The sequence below is a fragment of the Pogona vitticeps genome, chromosome 5 (assembly GCF_051106095.1).
Source record: "Pogona vitticeps strain Pit_001003342236 chromosome 5, PviZW2.1, whole genome shotgun sequence".
Taxonomy (NCBI): Eukaryota; Metazoa; Chordata; class Lepidosauria; order Squamata; family Agamidae; genus Pogona; species Pogona vitticeps.
Window position 1 is genome coordinate 14303349 of NC_135787.1, and position 22562 is coordinate 14325910.

At 42.3% G+C, this 22562-nt stretch overlaps 1 protein-coding gene across 1 annotated transcript; it reads left to right on the forward strand.

Annotated features, from left to right (window-relative positions):
* Nucleotides 1-10399: 10399 nt before the first annotated feature.
* LOC110085328 (estradiol 17-beta-dehydrogenase 11) lies at nucleotides 10400-21151 on the forward strand. Its single transcript, XM_020805394.3, has 7 exons — nucleotides 10400-11021; nucleotides 15488-15595; nucleotides 17182-17313; nucleotides 18481-18587; nucleotides 19203-19340; nucleotides 20176-20292; nucleotides 20516-21151. Exons 1-7 carry the CDS (start codon nucleotides 10689-10691, stop codon nucleotides 20604-20606), a joined length of 1026 nt encoding a protein of 341 aa, XP_020661053.3. The 5' UTR covers nucleotides 10400-10688; the 3' UTR covers nucleotides 20607-21151.
* Nucleotides 21152-22562: the final 1411 nt, after the last annotated feature.

The window sequence follows — 22562 nt, forward strand, 5'->3', positions numbered from 1 at the left end:
TCCTTTTAAATATTATTATTTGAAAGCTAACAGTCAGGGCAAGCTAGTGGGTCCCTGAGATGTTGGGATGGGCGCTATGGTCAGGCCATGGCTAAACTTCAGTTATTCCATAAACTGGGCAGGAACACTTTTGCTTGGGAAGAATGCTGCATAAGAGATTGCATTGCACTGTATATTTGTTGAAATAATGGCTGTATATTTGTTGAAATAATGAATGAACAAATGAACAAATGAACAAACGAATGAACAAACAAATAAACATTTTGTTTCATTTTATGCTTCCTTTTTTCTTGTACGAGAAAGCTTGGTAGATAATTGAACCAAGGTATACAAAATCTCTTAATTATTTCAATATCTTCATTGTCAATGTCATGTGGTTCTACAGTTCATCAGGTTCTTGCTTCTTCAGTTTCATGTGTCTTGTTGTGCTGTAACCATCTCTGTAGGTTCCTGAACAGTTCTAAGAAAGCTCTTTAAAGATGAAAGAAAGTCTATTTATCAGACATAAAACATGTTTTTGACAGTAGTCTTTTCACAAATATTTGCACACTTGTTGCCCCAGAATATCTTATATATCCCACAGCTAAGGTTTATGTGAGCTCTGACATCCCCACTGCAGGTAAAGCCCTTCCCAATTTCGGGTGTTAACACCTGGCTTTCAATTCTGTCTTTGAGTGTCTGAGAAAGAAGTACAAAGAAGTAGAGGGAGAGAAGCAGTTCAGTGGTGTCTATACCTGCAGAATGGAAAGCTACTACTACTATTGGAGAGTGGAATAAACAAGGGTAACGTGGAAAATCTCCCTTTGTATAGGATGTTAATTGTCCATTGAATCTAGGGAAGGTCTGTGTTCTAGGAAAAGTGGATTTTTTTTCACTTAACAAAGTTAACAATAGACAAATTGAGTGTGTTTCAGCTCTCACAATTTCCAGTGGATCCTGGAATGCATGAGCACCCTAAGCGACTCAGCTACAGTAACAGATAAGAGTAGACCTAAATGCTGCTGGCTTTAGTGGCATTCACCTTGTCGGTTGTAGCAGGATGGTGGGAGACTCAAGGAAATGACAGCCCCCCCACCTCCGGCAAGGCTAATCTTCACTCACCACTTCCCATTCCTGTTCAAGAATCATGAACTATAGTACTTACAATTTCTTCAATAGTTGAATTGTTCTTTTCCCCCCCCTTCAAAAGCAGTGGGTGTCTCTGCTGATTTCTTGCTTGAAAATAATAGTCAGTTTATGAACGTCAAGAATTTTCCTGATTTGAAGCCTTCCATGAAATGTCACGATGTGGACTGTTTCCCTCAGACTTAACCAGGATACAGTCTCTCAGGATTAGTTTTTAGAGAAGTAGCCAGGTTAGTCTGTGGAAGAAGTGTATCGAGACCAAAATAACGACAGAAACAATAAAAAAATTAATAAACAGCCAAAGTGTGGGAGCACCTTTAACGGTCACCTTTCAACACAAGCTTTCGTGGATACACCCCCTTCTTCGGATTGAGTGAAGTGTGCTGGAGTGAAACAAAAGCACAGGTTGTATGCAGGATACGGACAGGAATCGGATTAACAATGTGAAAAAGGCATTATGAATGAATGAATTTAATTTATTACGAAGACCAGCACCAAACAAATTGTGCAGGACACAGCAAAACAGAACATGTCATGTACATTATGCCAAACAATACATCCACAAAGTATGTAACAATAGCATTATTGACACAAGTAATTCGCAGTGTTGATGGCATCCTGGTTTCAGTGGATGGTCCTATTCTTCCAATGAGATGCGAAGTGGCAGATGTCTCAATCAAGGGTCAAGTCCTGGAAGGTCTTTTAGGGGCAGTCGATGAATACCCAGATTCAGCATCTCTTTCTGATGAAAAGTCTAGTCTACTCAGTGTGGTGTTCTAGTCTCCCTAAGGAGCGCTGAGCACTCGGTCAGAGAGTTCGACAAGCCACTTACCTACCACCTTTGTGCTAAGGCAAGTTCCAAGACCTCAGCAGTACATAGCGTAAGCCCTTTGAACAAGTCTGACCTGAAAAGAACACTTTACTTTTACCCAGTACTTTGCAAGTACAGACACATAGGCTTTGTGATTCCTTAGAACTCACAACTGCCCAGTTAGGGAGGACTCTTAAAGATAGCTAGTTTGTGGCCCTCTCCACCTCCTGGATTTAGCCAGACCCTGCTGTTCAAGAGACCAGTCCTTTTGTAGAATTTTTAAAATTAATTTTTATTAGAAAAATAGAGTTTCATAGAATCAGTTTATATTGCACAAGCTTTAGCATAAAGAACATATTCAAAGATTATTACAGTTAAATAAAATAACTATTCCCCATTAAAATAATAAACACTATTAAGCTGGGCTACAGTGGGCTAGCTCCACCTCTTTCTTTCTCTTTACTTACATCCTCTCTCAATCAAGTTCCTTCCTTTTCCATCATTATGGAATCGAATCCCAGAACAGAATAGAATAGGATTTTCACATAACCCATTGTCCATTTTCTACACTCTCTAATTCGTCCCTTCTTCTTGACAATTCTGTCTGTTAGCCAATTAGCCTCAACACCTTCCTCCTCCCTTAATTCCCATGAAAGTCCAGCTGTTTTATATCTTCTCCAATTAGCTCGGAATCTTGAATCTTCCACGGGCCCCTTGATTAGACCTTCAGCTCTGTCTCAAAGCATGCTGTACCAATCTTCGAAAACATTCTCAAAGCACTTAGAAAAACACATTCCAATGTCTCTCAAATCATCTTCACACAGAACATGTCTGACTCCATCTTACATTTCTCTGACTACATATCCTATACTAATTCATCTCCATCACACTCAGCTTGTGGCAGGGGGAGGCAATGTGCAGGCTGCAGAATTAACTTGTAAAACACCCACATAGTGCTTTAAGTGCTATGGGGTGGTATATAAGCAGCACACTTTTAGTCTATACACAAGATTGGAGGGAGAACTAGTTATTAAGGTATTTAAAGTGCTAAGAATTCTTGGTCAATATTTAATCCTTTTGACATGCTCTGGAATGTATGCATGTATCTTAGCTGTTTCTCTTTTGTCTATTTTTCCTCTGCTATAGACTTGCAGGTCATTTATAGAGTATCCAGAGAGATTGACATGTATCTCCCAGGACACACTGTTCCTTTTCTTCTCTCCCAATTATCTATATTCCAACTGAATATAGTGAGCCCTTATTGGATTGCTCTGGGATTCCCACCACAAACTTTTGTTATTGTTGTTGATTCTGTTCTTTTGCAAAACTTGGAGTTCATTTGACTTTATTTTAAAATTTCTTGGGATTGGGCATGCACATTGTCTTTGGACAATGTATAAAAATAGGCAGAATCAGGGATAATTTTGTGATTCTGGATGGATTACAGGGAGGAGCAAAAATGGTTAGTGATTGGAAAGGAAAAAAGGAATACAGTAAACTGAGATGCTGGAACCAAAGGCAAAGATAAGTCAAGGTTGAAGCCCCCTATAAAGCCCAAGATCTCTCCTGGACACTTCAGGCACTGAGGGCTGAGGCCAAGGCTACCAAATTGTTTATAGAATCGCAAATTGCAGCCATTCTGCTAGCCGTTTTTAGGAGCTATAAGGCAAAAGCAAAGACCTGTAGCATTGTTCAGATATATTCGCGAAGGCTTTCACAGCCGGGATCTAATGGTTGTTCTGGGTTTTTCGGGCTCTTTGGCTGTGTTCTGAAGGTACAGGTTGCTGTCCTCTGAAGATGCCGGCCACAGAGACTGGCGAAACATTAGGAAGAACAACCTTCAGAACATGGCCAGAGAGCCCGATAAACTCGGAACAACCATTGTTCAGATAGTTTATGCTTTTATTTCTCCTGTCACTTATTTACAAAACTACTGAGGTGTTATACAGTTATTAAGTTTAAGTATGTGTGAGATGTCGTGGAAGGATGATATCTGCATGGACATTTGAGTGGAGAGATGCACAATTAAAAATATATTTTACTAACTTTTATAGTATGATGATGCAAGTTAGAATTGTAGTACAATACTATCACATTTCTTACACAGTTTATCAGCATTATGTTTCTTTACACGTCCACTAGTATATATTTTAACATACTTAATTAATTCCTTTAAAATAATACATGCCAGCAATACAAATTACTTCCCATTTCCCATTTTTATTTTCTTGAGCTAATTCCATATGTTAATAATGGTTGCCAGGTTTTCATAAAGTTATCCTGTTTTATTTCCCCTCTATATATTTTAATTTGATTGGTCTGCTTTTCCATCAGGACTATTTGCCAGATTCTGTTCTCAGATTTTTTTTTTTACTGAAAGATCTTGAGCATTTCTCCAGTTTTGTGCAATTTCAGCTCTTGTTGCACCAATAAGATTTATTATTATTTTCAATATTTAAGGATGGAAATGAAAATTTAGTTAATAAAGACCTAATTATACATCTTATTGGGACAGATTCACAATTAGAGCCCTGCATAGCTCTCATGGATCATAAATGTTTGCATTCCTCTCCTCAGTTTGTGGTAAAGTTTTTGTTTATAATAGAGATCCACAAATGCTCAGAAAATATCACAGATCTGGGGATGGAACAGCTCAGGATATCTCCAAAAGGCTGGTCCCAAACTGTATGCCCTTCATTTTGGGGGTGGGATTCTGCCACCCCTGACCAAAATGTGTCAGCAAGGTGTGAATGTAAAAAGAGAGAACAAAGCAATGTTTTTCTTCCCCTCCCTGAAATTCAGCCTTTGAAACAAGGCCATACGTGCCCAAGGGATTTGCTAAATTGCTACAAAGAATCTGTACAAACAGTGGCACCTCTTTGGCCCAAAATGAAAAGGAACATAAAGCCACCGATAAACCGTAACAACACAAACTTAAGATTTTTACTCATAAGTAAGGGTATGATCAAACAGGGAAGCTAGATTGTATTGGATCACGCTGGAAAAGATCACTTTGCTGGCTGCAGTTTCCTTTAGAGCAATCCTCATGTGCACACAAAATTTAATCCCCATCGCTCCAGCCCAGCTCTAAAAAAAAAGTAGCCCAATCATTGGACAAACAACCTTGGGAACAAAGTAGGGTGAGACTGATTCGTGATTTCCTGCACATCATGTAGTTGCCAGAAAATAGCTCGACCCAAAATGTGGTCCAAAATGTAATCAATATCGCTATCTGATCCCACCCCAAAGTCTGGCCAACTTCAGTACTGCTGAAGTAAAGTCACATCAGTCTTGAGTGATGGCAATTAGAGATGGGCACAAACTGGTTCGTCCCAGTTCGTAAAGGCAGCAGGTGCGGCTGTTCCCCTCCTCCCCCACCTCCTCTGGCTCAATCAGCCACTCACCAGGCCCAGCGGGGTAGCTTCCTACACCTCTTCAGCTGATCTCCCAGTCCCGGCAACAGCTCAGGCTTCTCGGCCCTGCCCTCTTGGCTGATCTCCCACTCAGACAAAAGGGCAGGTCAGAAAACGTCTGTGCTCTTGCTCTTAACCGGGAGATCAGCCGAGGAAGTGGAAAAAGCAAGCAAGCTGGGCCTGCTGAGCGGCTGAACCAGCCGAGGAGGCAGGGGAAGGGAGCACCACCCCCTGTGCTGCACCTTTACAAACTGGGGCAATCTGGGATGAACCAGTTTGTGCCCATCTCTAATGGCAATAATTTCAATAAACTGAAAAAGTGCTTTCGGTTTTCTGTTTGAAACCGGAAGACACTTTCCCAAGCACATTGGCATAAGTCAATACAACAAACCCTCAACCTCTTTAGCTACATGCACAAAAAGCGTAAAAATACACACTTTTGGTATGTCTTGGGATTGACGCTGGCTCACATTGTGGACACCTAACCTCAATTGGTTACAGTTGGTCAGTTCTTTATCGGATTTCTTTTACTCATTGGTATATTATTTCTTGCTTGCATGTGTATCTATTGCTGCGCTCTCCTTATTCAGTGTCTTCCAAAACTGTCCTCTGTGCCAAGTCCTTCAGTGTATATGGTATTCTCTAACTTACCCTCAACCAGCTCGCAGGTAGAACTGGACTCAGGGTATGTGGTTATTAAATCAGTTAAGCGTTCATCAAAGCATCTGTAAAAGCGACCACACTGATGAACAAAAGGGAGGAATTGTTAGTCTACATTTATGAAATTGTATTATTGTATTAATTGCTGTACCTTTTCCAAGAAAACTGCCAGTCTTATGGGAGTGTTTTATATTGCAGAAGTATTGTGCCTTCATTACTCACCTCTTGCTATGCTTATATGCACGTGTGCGTGTTTCTGGCATTCCTTAATGCTGCTGCGTAATCTGTAGGAAAAGATAACTTGAAAAAAGGACCTTCAGTTGGGCTGGGACAATACAGTGTTCTTTACAAAGGATAGAAGTACTGTCCTGAAACCAGTCAAAACCTGCTCTCCAGGCCTAGCCCAACACCTCTTCAAGATGCCCTTTGAGTTCTTTTGCATAAGAAAATGATAAACTAAGGTATACCAGTCTGTCGCTATCTTTGTTAGGGGCTTTTGCTCACCTTTAGAGCACCGCCACTAGCACGTATTTTTCGGCTTCAGTCAAATTGTGTCGCACCACGCCAGTCTCCTTTTCTTGGTCCTCTGCTGGAGACTTCCGCGCCCAAGCTAGGTAACGGTTGGCCTATACATTTTCCTTCTAGGAATATTCAGCTGATTATAAAAGCAACAAGGGTGTCCAGCTACTCCTTTTCCTTTCTAATCCCCAATTTTAAAGGCTCTCTGGATACTGCAGTTTAAAATGTTGCACAAGCTTATATGAAAATCTGTTGACAGCTAGAAATCTTCTGCTAAGCACGTGACTCAATTCAATTCAATATGTGAAAATCAGATTAAAGTTCTGTTACAACGCCCCCTCCCCGTTCCTCATCTACCAATCTTGGTCTCCTCCCTTGGTCTCCTAATAGTAGGAGTCACCCAGCCTTGATAACAAGGTTAGGCAAGGCGAACTTTGGTATGCCCTAAATTCCTTCTTTGAGTACCTAATGAACCGATTCTGTTGTCTTCATGTCACAGACTCTGATTGGAATCCACACCTATATGACAATCAGAACTGAAAGAGGCTTAGAAAGACTGATAAGATATGCACAGTTACGTCCCGCCCACACATCCCCTGGAATACTGGGTGCAGAAGAGGGAAATGGGGCCAGCCCTGGGCAACACGCCTATTGAGCCTACACCAGCATGGAGAGTGAACATCTCTTCTCTGTCCCACAGGAGTTCACACTGTTCCCACCTTGTGGGTGAGGGATTGGAAGAGCTGGCTTTCCTGAAGTTTAATCTCCCTCTTCAGGGCTACCCCACCCTGCCTAAAGCTTGAGGGAGTACAGGAGAGTGGGCAAGCACCATGAGCGCCACCCGTCACAAACTAAAAAAGGAAATATAGGACAAGCTAGGTCCCTCCGCAAGGGACGTGGTGGCGCTGTGGGCTAAACCGCAGAAGCCTGTGCTGCAGGGTCAGAAGACCAGCAGTCGTAAGATCAAATCCACGCGACAGAGTGAGCTCCCGTCGCTTGTCCCAGCTCCTGCCAACCTAGCAGTTCGAAAGCACATAAAAATGCAAGTAGATAAATAGGTGCCTCCATGATGGGAAGGAAGGTCACGGCGTTCCGTGTCTAAGTCGCACTGGCCATGTGACCACGGAAGATTGTCTTCAGACAAACGCTGGCTCTATGGCTTGGAAACAGGGATGAGCACCGCCCCCTAGAGTCGAACACGACTGGACAAAAATTGTCAAGGGGAACCTTTACCTTTACCTTAGGTTCCTCCGAAGCTTACAATGCTGTTTTCCCATCTGTAGATAAGAAAATAAAGAATTTCAAAAAGTTGCCCTAACCCCTAAGTCTCCCCACATATTTCTTCAGCATATCACGTGTTTCACTCTTCACTTTCAGCGTGTCTTGAGGTGACACAGTACCTCAAGAAAGCAACCACAAACATTAGAATATATCTGTCATGTCCCAGTGATGAGACATTGAGTGGCCCACATAAGTCACTGTGTATGAGATCGAATACCCTGGTGCTTCTTCTCTTAATCCTTGACAGGAATTAGGGCCTAACAGTCTGACTTCCTTCTTAACCTCTGATTCTGAGAAGAAATGTGTTGCAGAGTTTTGAATTTCTGGTAAAACGTTTTCTTCTATGCAGTAGAAGTACAGAGATCGCACAGAGGAGAATAGCTCCAAATTCCCCAGACAGCCCATCCCTTTCTCATTAACAGGCACTTAAGTCTCAGTAACACACTCTGAGACATTTGTAGGACAAAGAATAAAAACAAATTGTATTTATTTACAATTGCTTGAAATTAAAGATTTGTGCATGCTGCTTTCTTTACTGCACATGTTCTAACAACCAAGCAAACAGATCAGCAGCAAACAAACAGCTCTGCCACCAGCCCAGGAAAGGGAAGGAAAAAGCACTCAGCAGAGACGGGGCTCTCTTTGAAATCAAAGGTTGGAAGGAATAATCGGTTAGTGCTGGATAGACAGTTATCCCAGCCCAGAAATGTCCCTCTCAGTCACACAAACTACAGACAGTATGCAAACTTGCAAACAAAATTCCAACAAAATGTAGAATGGGCAGGCAAACCCAATACGGGGGGGGGGGGGGGGAGAAGAACTTGATAAAGCCAGTCCATTTCATGGTAGCCAAAAGACCCAAAATGAATGATGAGCCCCTTCCCAAAATCCAAAACTAATTCAGTTTGAAAGTTCTTCCCTAAAAGGCCTACGTCAATTTATTAACTAGAGACAATTTTTTGAAGATATTTATGCTGGTGGATTTAGGGTATTGGGTGTAGCTATATCTTATTCCAATCACAGTGTAAGCACTGTTTAAAACTCACTCCATGAGAGAAGACATGGTCTAGATCAGTATCCCTTACAACTTACCTAATGCTGTCCTAAGAGTGAACTTTGTGTCCACTTCCAAAACTGTGATAGCAGTGGCAGACAGATGACTTTAATTGCATGTCATGAAATAAAGGGGGAGTTTAGAATAGGCCCTGATGATACAGTATGTTCTATATATAACATTATTTTATAATAAACATAAAATGATAGGCAAACGCCTTTGACTGTGTGGACCACAACAAACTATGGCAAGTTCTTAAAGAAATGGGAGTGCCTGACCACCTTATCTGTCTCCTGAGAAATCTATATGTGGGACAGGAAGCAACAGTTAGAACTGGATATGGAACAACGGATTGGTTCAAAATTGGGAAAGGAGTACGACAAGGCTGTATATTGTCCCCCAGCTTATTTAACTTATATGCAGAATACATCATGCAGAAGGCTGGACTGGAGGAATCCCAAGCCGGAATTAAGATTGCCGGAAGAAATATCAACAACCTCTGATATGCAGATGACACCACTCTGATGGCAGAAAGTGAGGAGGAATTAAAGAACCTTGTAATGAGGGTGCAAGAGGAGAGTGCAAAAAACGGTCTGAAACTCAACATCAAAAAAACTAAGATCATGGCCACTGGTCCCATCACCTCCTGGGAAATAGAAGGGGAAGATATGGAGGCAGTGACAGATTTTATTTTCCTGGGCTCCATGATCACTGCAGATGGAGACAGCAGCCACGAAATTAAAAGACACCTGCTTCTTGGGAGGAAAGCGATGACAAATCTTGACAGCATCTTAAAAAGCAGAGACATCACCTTGCCAACAAAAGTCCGAATAGTCAAAGCTATGGTTTTTCCTGTCGTGATGTATGGAAGTGAGAGCTGGACCATAAAGAAAGCAGACCGCCGAAGAATTGATGCCTTTGAATTGTGGTGCTGGAGGAGACTCTTGCGAATCCCCTGGACTGCAAGGAGAACAAACCTATCAATTCTAAAGGAAATCAACCCTGAGTGCTCACTGGAAGGACAGATCCTGAAGCTGAGGCTCCAGTACTTTGGCCATCTAATGAGAAGAAAAGACTCCCTGGAAAAGACCCTGATGTTGGGAAAGTGTGATGGCAAGAGGAGAAGGGGACAACCGAGGATGAGATGGCTGGACAGTGTCTGCGAAGCAACCAACATGAATTTGACACAACTCCGGGAGGCAGTAGATGATAGGAGGGCCTGGTGTGCTCTGGTCCATGGGGTCACGAAGAGTCAGACACGACTAAACGACTAAACGACGATAGGTTTGAAGATCTAAAACACAGGTTATAGAAAATAAAAATAAATAATTTGATGATAAGTTGGGTAGATAGTCATGGGATGTGGTGGCGCTGTGAGGTAAACCGCAGAAGCCTCTGTGTGCTGCAGGGTCAGAAGACCAGCAGTCGTAAGATTGAATCCACACGACGGAGTGAGCTCCTGTCGCTTGTCCTAGCTCCTAGCAGTTCAAAAACGTGTAAATGCGAGTCGATAAATAGGTACCACCTCAGTGGGAAGGTAACGGCGTTCTGTGTCTAGTCGCACTGGCCACGTGACCACGGAAACTGTCTACAGACAAACGCTGGCTCTACAGCTTGGAGACAGGGATGAGCACTCCGCCTTAGAGTCGGACAAGACTGGACTAAATGTCAAGGCGAATCTTTACCTAGATACTCATGCAAAATGGTTACAATCTTGTGGGGAATAATTAACTTCATTTTCAGTGACAGCTCCTGCTGACTGTTCACTGCAGCAAACTGCAGTAAAACATTAAGTCAACATTTCTACCAAAGGGCCAAGCTATAGATGCGGCCCCAGCTTCGTAACGATCAGCTGAAAGAAGCGTGTGCTAGAGGTCAGTCACTGATAATAGTAACAGAGTACGCACAGCTACAGGTTGCTCCCAGTGTGGAAAAGCTTGAGAAGAGAATGCATCTTTTACTTGAGATCCCGTTGTTTCTCCTGATAACCCTCTACTCCTATTTAGAGGCAATTGTCAAGTTTTTCATCCCTGTAAAGAAAAAGTCTATCTCTGGAGAAATAGCCCTGATTACTGGATCTGGCCATGGACTTGGGAGAGCCACAGCTTATGAATTTGCAAAACGTCAATGCACGGTCATTCTCTGGGATATCAATAAGGTAAGAGAGGCCATCGTATCAGTATATGCATTTCTTCATTTGCTTTATAATTCGCACACAAATATGAACACTTGTTTTTATAACGTCTATGATCCCCTTGGGAAGACTTTGTTCTGAAAAGTATGATAAAAAAATGAAATAATAGGAATATTCAAAATTAGGAGGGTACAATCCTATATATGCTTATTTAGGAATACATTTCACTGAACACACTAAGGTGCATTGTGAATTGGTAGGCTCCAGTTTTGTACTGCACATTTGGGACTACCATGTGTAGTAACTTAATTTATTAATTTATTTATTTATTCCATTTATACTCCGCCTATCTGTTCGTCGCGAACACTCTAGGCGGCTTAACTTAAGTTAAAATCATAATAGGCTGTCTTTTTAGGATCAAGGAAGATGGGAATCTAACACAATTTAGGCTTGGTCCTGATTTAAGACCTAATTGTGCACAGAGAAGCTATGGTTCTGTGTTAAGTCAGATATTTGGAGCATGGAAAGAATTCTCTAGTGTCTTCCATTTTCAGTCAAACTTCAGGTAACTAGGCTGAAAAGGGTCAAACCTCCACTTCTCTACCACTCCGCCTCTTTCAGAAAATTGCCTCCTGTGCAGTAATTAGGCTTTTAAAAATCTTCATTGATACCGAAAGGAGATACAGTGGTGCCTTGCAAGACAAATGCCTCTCCAGACAAAAACCTCCAAGATGAATGGTTTTGGCGATGAGGTTGATGACTCGCAAGACGAATGTTCCTATGGCCATGCTTTGCAAGATGAATGTTTTTCATTTTTTTGTTCCTGCCTCATGCTTGCTGATTTTTAAATGTTTTTCTATGATGTTTTAAAAGTTAAAGTTTTTGATTGAAAATTTTGAAATCACCTACACAATATGTATGCCTTTAAAGAGCACTTAATAAACCCTTTGTAAACCAAATTTGACTTTGTTCTGACCTTTTTTCTCCATAGGAACACATTAGTTAGATTTCAATGCATTCCTATGGGAAAGCGCGTTTCGCAAGACGACATTAACTGCGGAACAAATTAAATTCGTCTTGCAAGGCACCACTGTATATATACAAACACATGTTCATACCTATTTATACTTTTCTTGCATCCATTTACAGCTTGCTATCTGCTTCTGTTGTGCTTCTATCTCTTTTCTTTCTCTGTCTCTCCCTTTGAACTCTTCCCTTCCTCCCGCAGCAGCCTTTCTTAAATCCTGTATGTGCTTAGGCTTAGACAGAGAAAGAAAAGAGATAGAAATACATTAGAAGCCGATAGATAGCTGTAAATGGATGCAAGAGAAGTATAAATAGGTGTGAACATGTGTGTGCATTTGTGTGTGAGAGAGAATGCATAGTACAGTGGTGCCTCGCTTAGCGATTGCCTCATTTAATGATGTATTCGCTTAGCGATGAGGTTTTTGGAGCGATTTTGCACTCCGTTTAGTGATGTTCCCTATGGGGAAAATTCACATAGTGATGTTTGGGACCTTGCCTCGCTTAGCGAAGACAGTTTTAGGTCCCCTGTTTTGCTTAGCGATGTTCCATTTTCGCTATTTTTAAAGTGTCTTAAAAGGTTCAAAAACGGTTTTAAATGTTTGGGATCGTTAGTGCACCTTCTAAAACCTTTGCAAACTTAATTTGGCTTTGATCTGACTCTTTGTTAATTTTTGGTGAATTTTTTTCTCCCCCATTGGAAAGCATTGAACTACAGGTTTGAATTAGGCTAGGTTGCACCACAGATAAGCCAGCCCCTTGTCCTTTGCGCTCAGGAAGAGATTTCAGGAAATGTTTAATCACACACACCAACACCTTCTGCTAGTGCCTTGTTAGTTTTCACATTTCTGGAAATGCCAAGGCCCTATTGAATTTGCTTTGTTTTGACATTCCAAGCCTGCATGCTTGGCAAGAGCTGAATGAATCAAATAGTGTAGAATTGCTTCTTCTTGGTCCATTTGGTGGATATCATCACCTGACTATTTTCTGAAAGTGTCAAATTGGAGTCTCCTTATATACTGTATGTGGCAGCTTTTCTTCTTTTTTTACAGTGCCCATAGGCAACGTAGGACTTCTGTGTTGACATCTTTTTCATCTTTCCCTAACAAGGGCTTTGCCCCAGACAGATTTCACAATGGCCTTGTTCTCTTTCAGCAAGGTTTGATTAATGACCTGTTAAAGTTTGATTAGTAACCTGTCCGTCTGGTTTACAGCTGAATATGGCTATACGGTGAGCCTGCAGCACTTGCTTCAACTGCCCTTTGGACCAATGGCCTTGACTATTGTGATGCTTTCTCTCTTCTTTCTGCAAACGGAGAAGAAACTAAAGCTGTTTCATCAGAGGCAGAAGGACAGCCCTTGATTTCTGTCCTTGTCCTTTCGCAGGACTGGTGGCATGCTTAACCACATCTGACAAAGAAAGGGATGAGAAATGTGGCATGTAAGCATGAATACAGTATGACCCCTGTATCTGTGGGATCAGTATCCACAGTTTCACTTATTCGCAGTCTGAAAAAATTAAAAGAAAAAATCAGAAAAAACTATTTTCACATGTACTATCAGAACCGACCACTAGAGGGAGCCAGAGACCATGCTATGAATACTTGTTAGTGAATACTTAGAGTGGTCTCTTGAGCTCTTTAGTAGCCAGTTCTGGTGATCTATGTGAAAAGATTTTTTTTTCCTGTTTTTTCTCCCTTTTGCCATGCTCTCTCTCTCTCTCTCTTTGACACACACACACACACATATACACTTGCTATTATCTATGGCTTTCAGTATCTGCAGGAGACTTGGAACCAATCCCCAGTGGATAGGAGTGTCCTACTGTACATGTCATTCACTGGTGCCTGGTCCAACACGGGAACATTTATGAGACTTGGCTAGAAAGAAAAGAATCAGGATAGTGATGACAGCAGCAGCCGCAGTTGCAGCCTCTGGCAATCTTGGAGTTGAAGACCTAGCTGTTGCTCTGGAAACAATCAGGTAGCCAAGAAATTCAAAACAAATCACTGCTGTTGCCACTGCCATCATTGTCCTCTTCTCCTCGCTTTTCATCTTGCCATCAAGCAGAGCCAAGCATAGTTGAAATAGTTTTCCAGAAATAACTAAGCTGTGGAGGCAGCACAAAGCGGCACAAGGATAGCAAGAAACGAGGCCCAGCGGCAGTGAGGCAGGAGAGCACCCGGGCGGAATGGCAAAGTGTCGGGGCATCAGGATTAAGCCCACCTGGCTTCCCAAGCCTCAACTTCTTCAGTGATGGGTTGGAGGGAAATAGAACACTGTGGGGTTTGGATTAAGGCTCGTGAGGTGCTCTCTGAGGGGTCAGGGGCAATAGCACAGCTCAACACAGCCGGGACTTCTATCTTGAAATGGGGGGGGGGATGCTGTCCCGGATTTGAACTCTTTTTCCCCCCCTCTCTTGTCACACTTTTGTACCCTGATCAGTCAATCGGGACTGTCACCACAGCTTGTTAATATTTTCTCGTGGTTCCTAAAGTGGCTTAGTGTTCCTACGGCACCCATAAGGAGGGAAAGTTTCGGTTTGTGTAGCAAGCTTTCAGGTGGTTAATTGGTAACCTTTAAAAAGTTGGCTGGCTCATTAATAGGCATAACAGAGGCTGAGAGTTCAATTGTGTGGTGCAGGAGAAAGATAAAGGTTCCCCTTGACAATTTTTGTCCAGTCGTGTTCGACTCTAGGGGGCGGTACTCATCCCTGTTTCCAAGCCATAGAGCCAACGTTTTGTCTGAAGACAATCTTCCGTGGTCACATGGCCAGTGCGACTTAGACACGGAACGCTGTTACCTTCCCACCGAAGTGGTCCCTATTTATTTACTCGCATTTGCATGCTTTCGAACCGCTAGGTTGGCGGGAGCTGGGACAAGCGACGGGCACTCACTCCGTCGCGTGGATTCGATTTTACGAGTGCTTGGTCTTCTGACCCTGCAGCACAGGCTTCTGCGTTTTAGCCCGCAGCGCCACCACATCCCTGCAGGAGAAAACCCAAGCTTATGTAGCCTTGGGCATGCCCCACTGTCGCAGAGTCTCCCCCAGAGAGGGGAATGATAAGCCTCTTCTCAGTATTTTGAATGTATGTAGAAAATACTTAGCATATGTAGAAAACTATGGAATGTGGTTTCCATAGCTCAGAATTAACTTGGAAGCACAAAGCTATTGTTAAAGAGCGTGAGCTGTATCACTTCTTAAGGAAAACCTTCCATACAAGGAAGTACAAGAAGTACAAGTAACCTATAATGCAATCTTTTAAAGCCCTACACTATCAAGTTCTTCTCGTGACACTGAGAATACATTTTAAGACTATGATTTTTAGCTTAATGGCACAAGGACACTGTCTTTGTACTAGAGAAGAAAAATTATCGTAAGAAATATCAATAAGGTCTTTTTTATCTATCATGTTCTGGATTCAGAGGAGGACTGTATTTTTTTAAACGTTGCTTTCCCTTTGCAGAAGGGTGTTGAAGAAACAGCGGAAGAATGCAAAAGACTGGGGGCCACTGCACATGCGTTTGTGGTGGACTGCAGCAAACGAGAAGAGATCTATAGAGCAGCAGACAAGGTGAGAATTCAGCTCCAAAGTTTTCCCAAATCTGTTAGACAATAATAATATTGTGAAAATAATAATATTTTTGGAACAAAAAGAAGTCAGGGATAAATCAAGGAACCCTTATCATTTCAGGTACTTTTCTCATGCCTGCCCAAGGGGTTTGCAGTGCAAAACACATATCTGGTGTGAGCGAGAATTTAACTAGCTTTGGGGTGGGATGAGGGCTATGTTTATCTGCTCAGTGAGGCTCATGGACAAATCACACCTCGTAATAAATGCTCCTAATACATGCTGGACCTGTGAAAAATGGCCCACCGCAGGAAGCTATAGGCGCAGGACATGTGCTTGGGGAAACAGGGACACTGGGAAATCCGTAACTGTCAAAAGGTTGTCTTTAAAAGAGAGCTTGGAAACATAACTTTCTCTGCTTTCCATAACCCGAGCCAGCCTGGCTCCAGAAGCTACTGTCCAACAAAAGTAATCTTTTCAAACTGTGTCCAGAACTGCTAATAGATTCCCAGTATAAGATACTTTTAATCTCCATCTCTCATGTGCTTGCTCACTGACACTGGAAACGCTGCCAGCAAGCAAAGATCGGCTTTGAAACTCCAAGTATGTCACATATGGACAACATAGCTATACAGTAGGGCTTCTGTATCTGTAGGATCAGTATTTACTGATTCACTTATACATGGTCTGGAAATATTTAAAATTAAAAGAAAAATGCTTAGAAATATATTTCTAATTATGAAGTTACTAAAACTGGGCACTAGAGGGAGTCAGAGACCATGTTATGTATAGCGTTCACTAGAGAAATATATTTCCTCAATGTCATTACCAGAACTGGCCACTTGAGGTAGACAGAGACCATGCTATGTACAGTGGTGCCCCACATGATGACGACCCCACTAAACGACAACTCTGCATAATAATGACTTTTTACAATCTCTATAGCGATTCGCAAAACAGTCGTTCCAACGGGGGATTTTCACTTCACAATGATTTGGTCTGTGCTTTGCGGACCGTTTGTTCGCAAGACAACAATTTTTCACAGCTGATTGTTGGCTTCGCAAAATGGCTGCCCTGTGTTTTCCGGACCCATGCTTCGCAGGGCAGCCATTTTTACAGCTGATCGGCACTCAGAAAATGGCTTCCCTATGGGCGATCTTCGCTGGATGACGAGGTATTTTCCCCATTGGAACGCATTAAACGGGTTTCAATGCATTCCAATGGGGAAACGGATTTCGCATGACAACGATTTCGCCTAACAGCAATTTCAGGGGAATGGATTATCGTCATCATGCAGGGCACCACTGTATAGTGTTTGCTCTTCTAATAGCATTCCCTATACCCCACATTTTTCAGCATCTGCAAAACCAATCCCCCACAAATGTGGGGGGTCCTACCGTATTCAGCATCCCATGTGTCTGTTTAACTGAAAGAAGATTTCTGTCCTAGTCCCAACACTTGTGCCATAGTTCAGAAATCTATTCCTATATCAGCAATTTGGCTACAACAGGTTGTTAAAAGTGAACAAAACTCCAGCTACACAAGAAACGGAACCTGTCGTAATCTACGCACTTCATTTCTTTAAAAAGGTGAAAGAAGAGATTGGGGACGTGAGCATCTTGATGAATAATGCTGGTGTGGTATCACCAACAGATGTGCTATCAACCGAAGACCATGACATTCAGAAAATGTTTGAAGTCAACATTCTTGCTCACTACTGGGTAAACCCAAGTTTAGTACTGATTGTTGTGGATTAGGTTACATATACAGTTGTGCCTCGCATAACGAGCACACCGTTTAACGACGAATCCGCATAGCGATCTATTTTTTGGGATCGCTAATGCGATCGCATTGCGATGTTTTAATAGCCTAAACATCGCATTGCGATGATTGGTAAGCGTTTCGCTTACCGATCTTCGCATTGCGATGTTTGCGGAACAGCTGATCGGTGGTTCCAAAATGGCTGCTGGGTGCCCAAAATGGGCGCCGCAACCATTTTCGCGCGATTTCCTCGCTTTCCGAGGCGGCGAAAATGGCAGCGCTATGGAGGATCTTTGCATAACGGTGAGTTTTCGCCCCATAGTTTCTCTGGGGTTTCCCCCTCGCATTGCGATGTTTCCGGATAGCGACAATTAATCCGGAATGGATTAACGTCGCTATGCGGGGCACCACTGTACAGTGGAACCTCGATTTACGAACATCCCTATCAACAAACATTTTGACTTACGAACCGCTCCGTTCACAAAATTTTGCTTTGACTTGCGAACAGAGCTTCGACTTACGAACAGGAAAAAAACGTGTTTTGTTTAAAAGGTGTTCTCCTGTCCCCCCTTTTTAAGCTAAAAGGTGCTTGGTTTTGTTTAAACGATGCTTGGGTTAAAAGGTGTTCTGTTTAGAAGGTGTTCACTCCCTCCCTCCTTTCCTGCCCTTTTTTGACGTAAGTTCATCTTAGGACAAAAGAAGAAAAATTCTCCCCGTAGTGGTAGAATATGGATTAACCGGTTTTGCCTTAGTTCCTATGGGAACTAATGCTTCTACTTGCGAACGGTGCCTCTACATGCGAATGAAAAACAGCTGGAAAGGGTTAAATGGTTTTCAATGCATTCCTACGGGAAATTTTGCTTCGACTTACGAACGTTTCAACATACAAATACTGTTCCAATACGGATTAAGTTTGTAAGTCAAGGTTTTTTCAAACACACGAATCTGATCGTTGGTTTATTTCCAGCTGCATGATAGAATGTTGACGTAGATGGCTTGTTTTATTTTGCCATACTTGTATGAGGTTCTTCATTCATCATAAGCTTATAATTCCTGCTTTCAATCTGTCATAAGGACCAGCTGACATCCATGGAAAGTTATTTTCTCTACTTCACATTTACTTTCAGACCGTCAAGGCTTTCCTACCAACAATGATGAAGAAGAACCATGGCCATATTGTCACAGTGGCATCTGCAGGGGGACACTTAGTGGCTCCTTTTCTTGTTGCTTACTGGTATGTATGGCAAAGATAGCCCCAATCAACAAGAACGATATTCTTCGCTAGTTGTAGGGAAAGCCTCTAAAAGTATTCTACAGGAAAGCCTAAATCCAGTTTTTAATCTTTACTAAGTAGAGTTGTTTGAATGAATTAGACTTCTTAAATCAACACTTACATAAGTTCCATTGGCTTAATGACTAAATCCTGTTGTACAACAATCTGCTACTAGTCTTGTTTTGGCAGGGGGAACATAGCTTCTCCATCTCCAACTTTTCCAACAACATTTACTCCTATAGACACCAACGGACGCTATTTTCCATAACAATCATTGCAGCTCAAAGGGTGATTGAAACTTTAGGGAAGGAATGGGAAATTTTAAATCTCCTTTCCCCACACCTTGTGTTACTCATGAAAATACATGCCTGTGCTCCTGGTGTCATTATTTTTTAAATAGTGGCATAATGGCACATTTCACCTCACCCGCAGTTTCACCCGCAGATATTTTGTATGTAGGTCTGAGATCACAACAGAGGGTGTGAGAGATCTGTATGCATCAATTCATGACACAGGAACCAAATGAGAAAATTATTATACAGCCCACTAAAACAGTATCTGATTTCCCCCTCTTAGCTCTACCAAATTTGCTGCTGTCGGGTTTCACAGAGCACTGACCCAAGAGCTGTCTGCACTGAGGAAGAATGGAGTTAAAACGTCATGTGTCTGCCCTATGTTTATAAATACTGACTTTGTCAAAAACCCTTCTTCAAGGTACTGTATCAGGAAAGTCTTCTATTAGCCCTTACATATTCCGCCCTTGGAGGGATCTCTCTGTGTTGCTTCTGTTGTTTACTACAGTATTTCCTTTCTGTTCTGTAGCTCAAGGGAGGAGAACTCTTGGCCTTTCCAAGATTGAGGAAGGGCTGCTTGCACTATTCCTAACAATGATGCAAGATGGTTATCCGAGCCTGATGGGTATCTGAGTCCAGCAGCTGTAGGAGAGTGACTTCCCCAGTCTTGAGTGACTTCCCTAGTCTTTGTCACATCAAAAGACAAACAAAATCTAAAGAAGCTTGTACCAAAAAATGTGAACATCTTTCTGTCTTCTGAAATCAAACCCAATTGAGCTGGCAGCTTTAGGTTAAACTCCACATCATCTTGGAGATCCATGACTAGAATTTCTGATGTCCTTATTCATTTAACAAATGTAAAAGGACAGGATCAGTCTCTTCACTAGAACCACCGAGCTTCAGAAGAAAAGAATGCAAATTGCTTTTTTCCTTTTTTTTGTTTGTTTCCTCTCCTTCATTTTTCATTATAAATTGGTTTTGACTTGATGGCGCAGAACAACACCACATGTTCTCCACCCCTCTTTACCTGCTCTTCTATGTTTTGATGCTAATTTTCCTATTCCTTATTTATGCTACCCGATTAGGTCCAGGAGGCATCACGGCTCTCTTGACCACACAATTCTTTGACTGTTTCATCCCCATGTGATTTTTGCATCAGCTTCAGCCGCTGAGTTTTGATCTTGCAAAGATGACCACCCCCCACCCCATCTCATTCCTTTGGATGACTGTAAATACCGTATTTATGTTATCTTCAGATTAATGCCACCCATGGAGCCTGAAGAAGTTGCAAAGCATGTAATAAAGGGTGTATTAACCAACAAGAAAATGATTTTCATTCCGCCACTTCTGAAATTCATTATAATGTTGGATAGGTAAGTAGCTGTGGTGAACCCTGGCAACCGCCCAGAGACCTTTGGGTAGAGTGGGCGGCATATAAATTAAATAAATAAACCGACTGCTTTATATTAGCAGTTAATATAATATATTATATTATATTAACTTTCAGTGATTCAGGCCTAATCAGCAATTGGGTTACTTGGCTTTTACACAGTCAGTATATGAGGGATTAAGATTTTTCTTCACCCATTTCCCCAGGTTCCTTCCAGTCCGTGCGGTGGCAGCTTTCCAGAAGACGAATGCACTGAAATTTGATTTTGTTGTTGGATACAAGGATAAGGAAACATGACGTAATGGATTTCCTCTCTGGGCCTGAATTTGCCTACAGTTTTTTGTTATGATTTCTTACCTGTTTGAGTTGGTGTTTTTTTTCCAATCATTTCCAACCAATGTGGCCAATTGCATGTTGCATATAAATTAGGGACATGTTACTGGGAGGACACTGTGAATTGCAGTCCAACACACCCAACTGGGAAAAACTGACCTAACTGGTTGAGAAATGTCCCGTGCATGGAATTCTTGGATGTCATTATCTATTATTTGAACACCATGTCTATGCCGTATGAAAGGGAGAGCAGAAGTTTTCTTGCCATTGAAGTAATTCTCTCTCTTTTACTTTAAAACACTATTATCCATCTACTTTCCTCCCTGGTATGATCTTTCTTTTGGGAAATGAATGAAGCCACTCATCTGATCCCTTTGGAGAAAACCATAAGATAACACCATGGAGCAATGGATATATTCTTAAATACCTTGTAAAGAACCTTTACAACTTTCCCCTGGCTATATTAGATGATGTAAGAATCTATTAAATAAACATGTGTGAAAAAGAAATGTTTATACTGTATGACTCTGGGTGTAATGCTATTGAAAGACCAAGATGGATGCATTCTTCATATTTTAGAAATGGATTGTGGGTTTGATCACATGGGGAGATAGTTTGCAATTTAGACCATCCGTGGGGTGGTCCGGGGCAATCTGTTTCTCAGTGATCACACAACAGACAAGGACATGTGCTCCAGACTGACCCCAATCCGTACCCTTTTTGGTCCTGCTATAGGGCTTCTGCTTCTTGGGGATGAGCTGGGGAGATTCCCTGATAAGCGGGACTGCTTTAAGGGACATCACTCCTGTTAAAGTGACCCTTTCTGGTGCAATAAGGCATGTGATTTGCAGGCAACTGAACACACCTTGAATTGGGAATAGCGAGAGGTCAGGAGTTTGATTCCTCACTGTGCCCCGAGGGGGGCAAGCCAGCCTGTGTAGCCTTAGACAAGCTGTATGGTCCCAAAATGCCCACAGAAGAAGACACTTATACACCACTTCTTAGTGCTAAATATCTAGGAAATCCTGGAAAGTTTCACTGCAAGTCAGAGTCACCCTGATGGCACATTAAGAGATGGCTCACGAAAGAGATCTTGGTGTGCTGGCGGACAGCTCGATGAAAATGTCAGCCCAGTATGCAGTGGCAGTGAAGAAGGCCAATTCCATGCTAGGGATCATTAAAAAGGGGATTGAAAGTAAAACAGCCAACATTATAACGCCATTGTACAAAACACTGGTAAGGCTGCACCTCAAGTATCGTGTACTGTTCTGGTACCTCAAAAAAGACATAGTGGAACTGGAAAAGTGCAGAAGAGAGAGACTAAAACGATGGCTGGGCTGGGGCATCTCCCTCATGAAGGAAAAGCAACAGTGTTTGGGGCTCTTTAGTCTAGAGAAAAGGCACCTGAGGTATAAATTGAGAGGGATAAAATTATGCAGGGCTTTGTCCCAGCTCCTGCCAACCTAGCAGTTCGAAAGCATGTAAATGCGAGTAGATAAATAGGTACCACCTCGGTGGGAAGGTAAAACAGTGTTCCCTAGTCGTACTGGCCATGTGAACATGGAAACTGTCTTCGGACAAGTGCTGGCTCTATGGCTTGATAACGGGATGAGCACCGCCCCCTAGAGTCGGACACGACTGGACTAAAAATGTCAAGGGGAACCTTTGCCTTTACCTTTGGATAAAGTGGATAGAGGGAAGCTCTTTTCCCTCTCACACAATGCCAGAACCAGGGGACACCCACTCCAATGGAGTGTTAGGACAGTGAGAATAGAGAAAAGAAAGTCTCTCTTTAGCCAGTGTGCTGTTAGTCTGTGGAACTCCTTGCCACAGGATGTGGTGATGGCATCTGGCCTAGATGCCATCACCACATCCTGTGGTGATGGCATCTTGCCACAGGATGTGGTGATGGCATCTGGC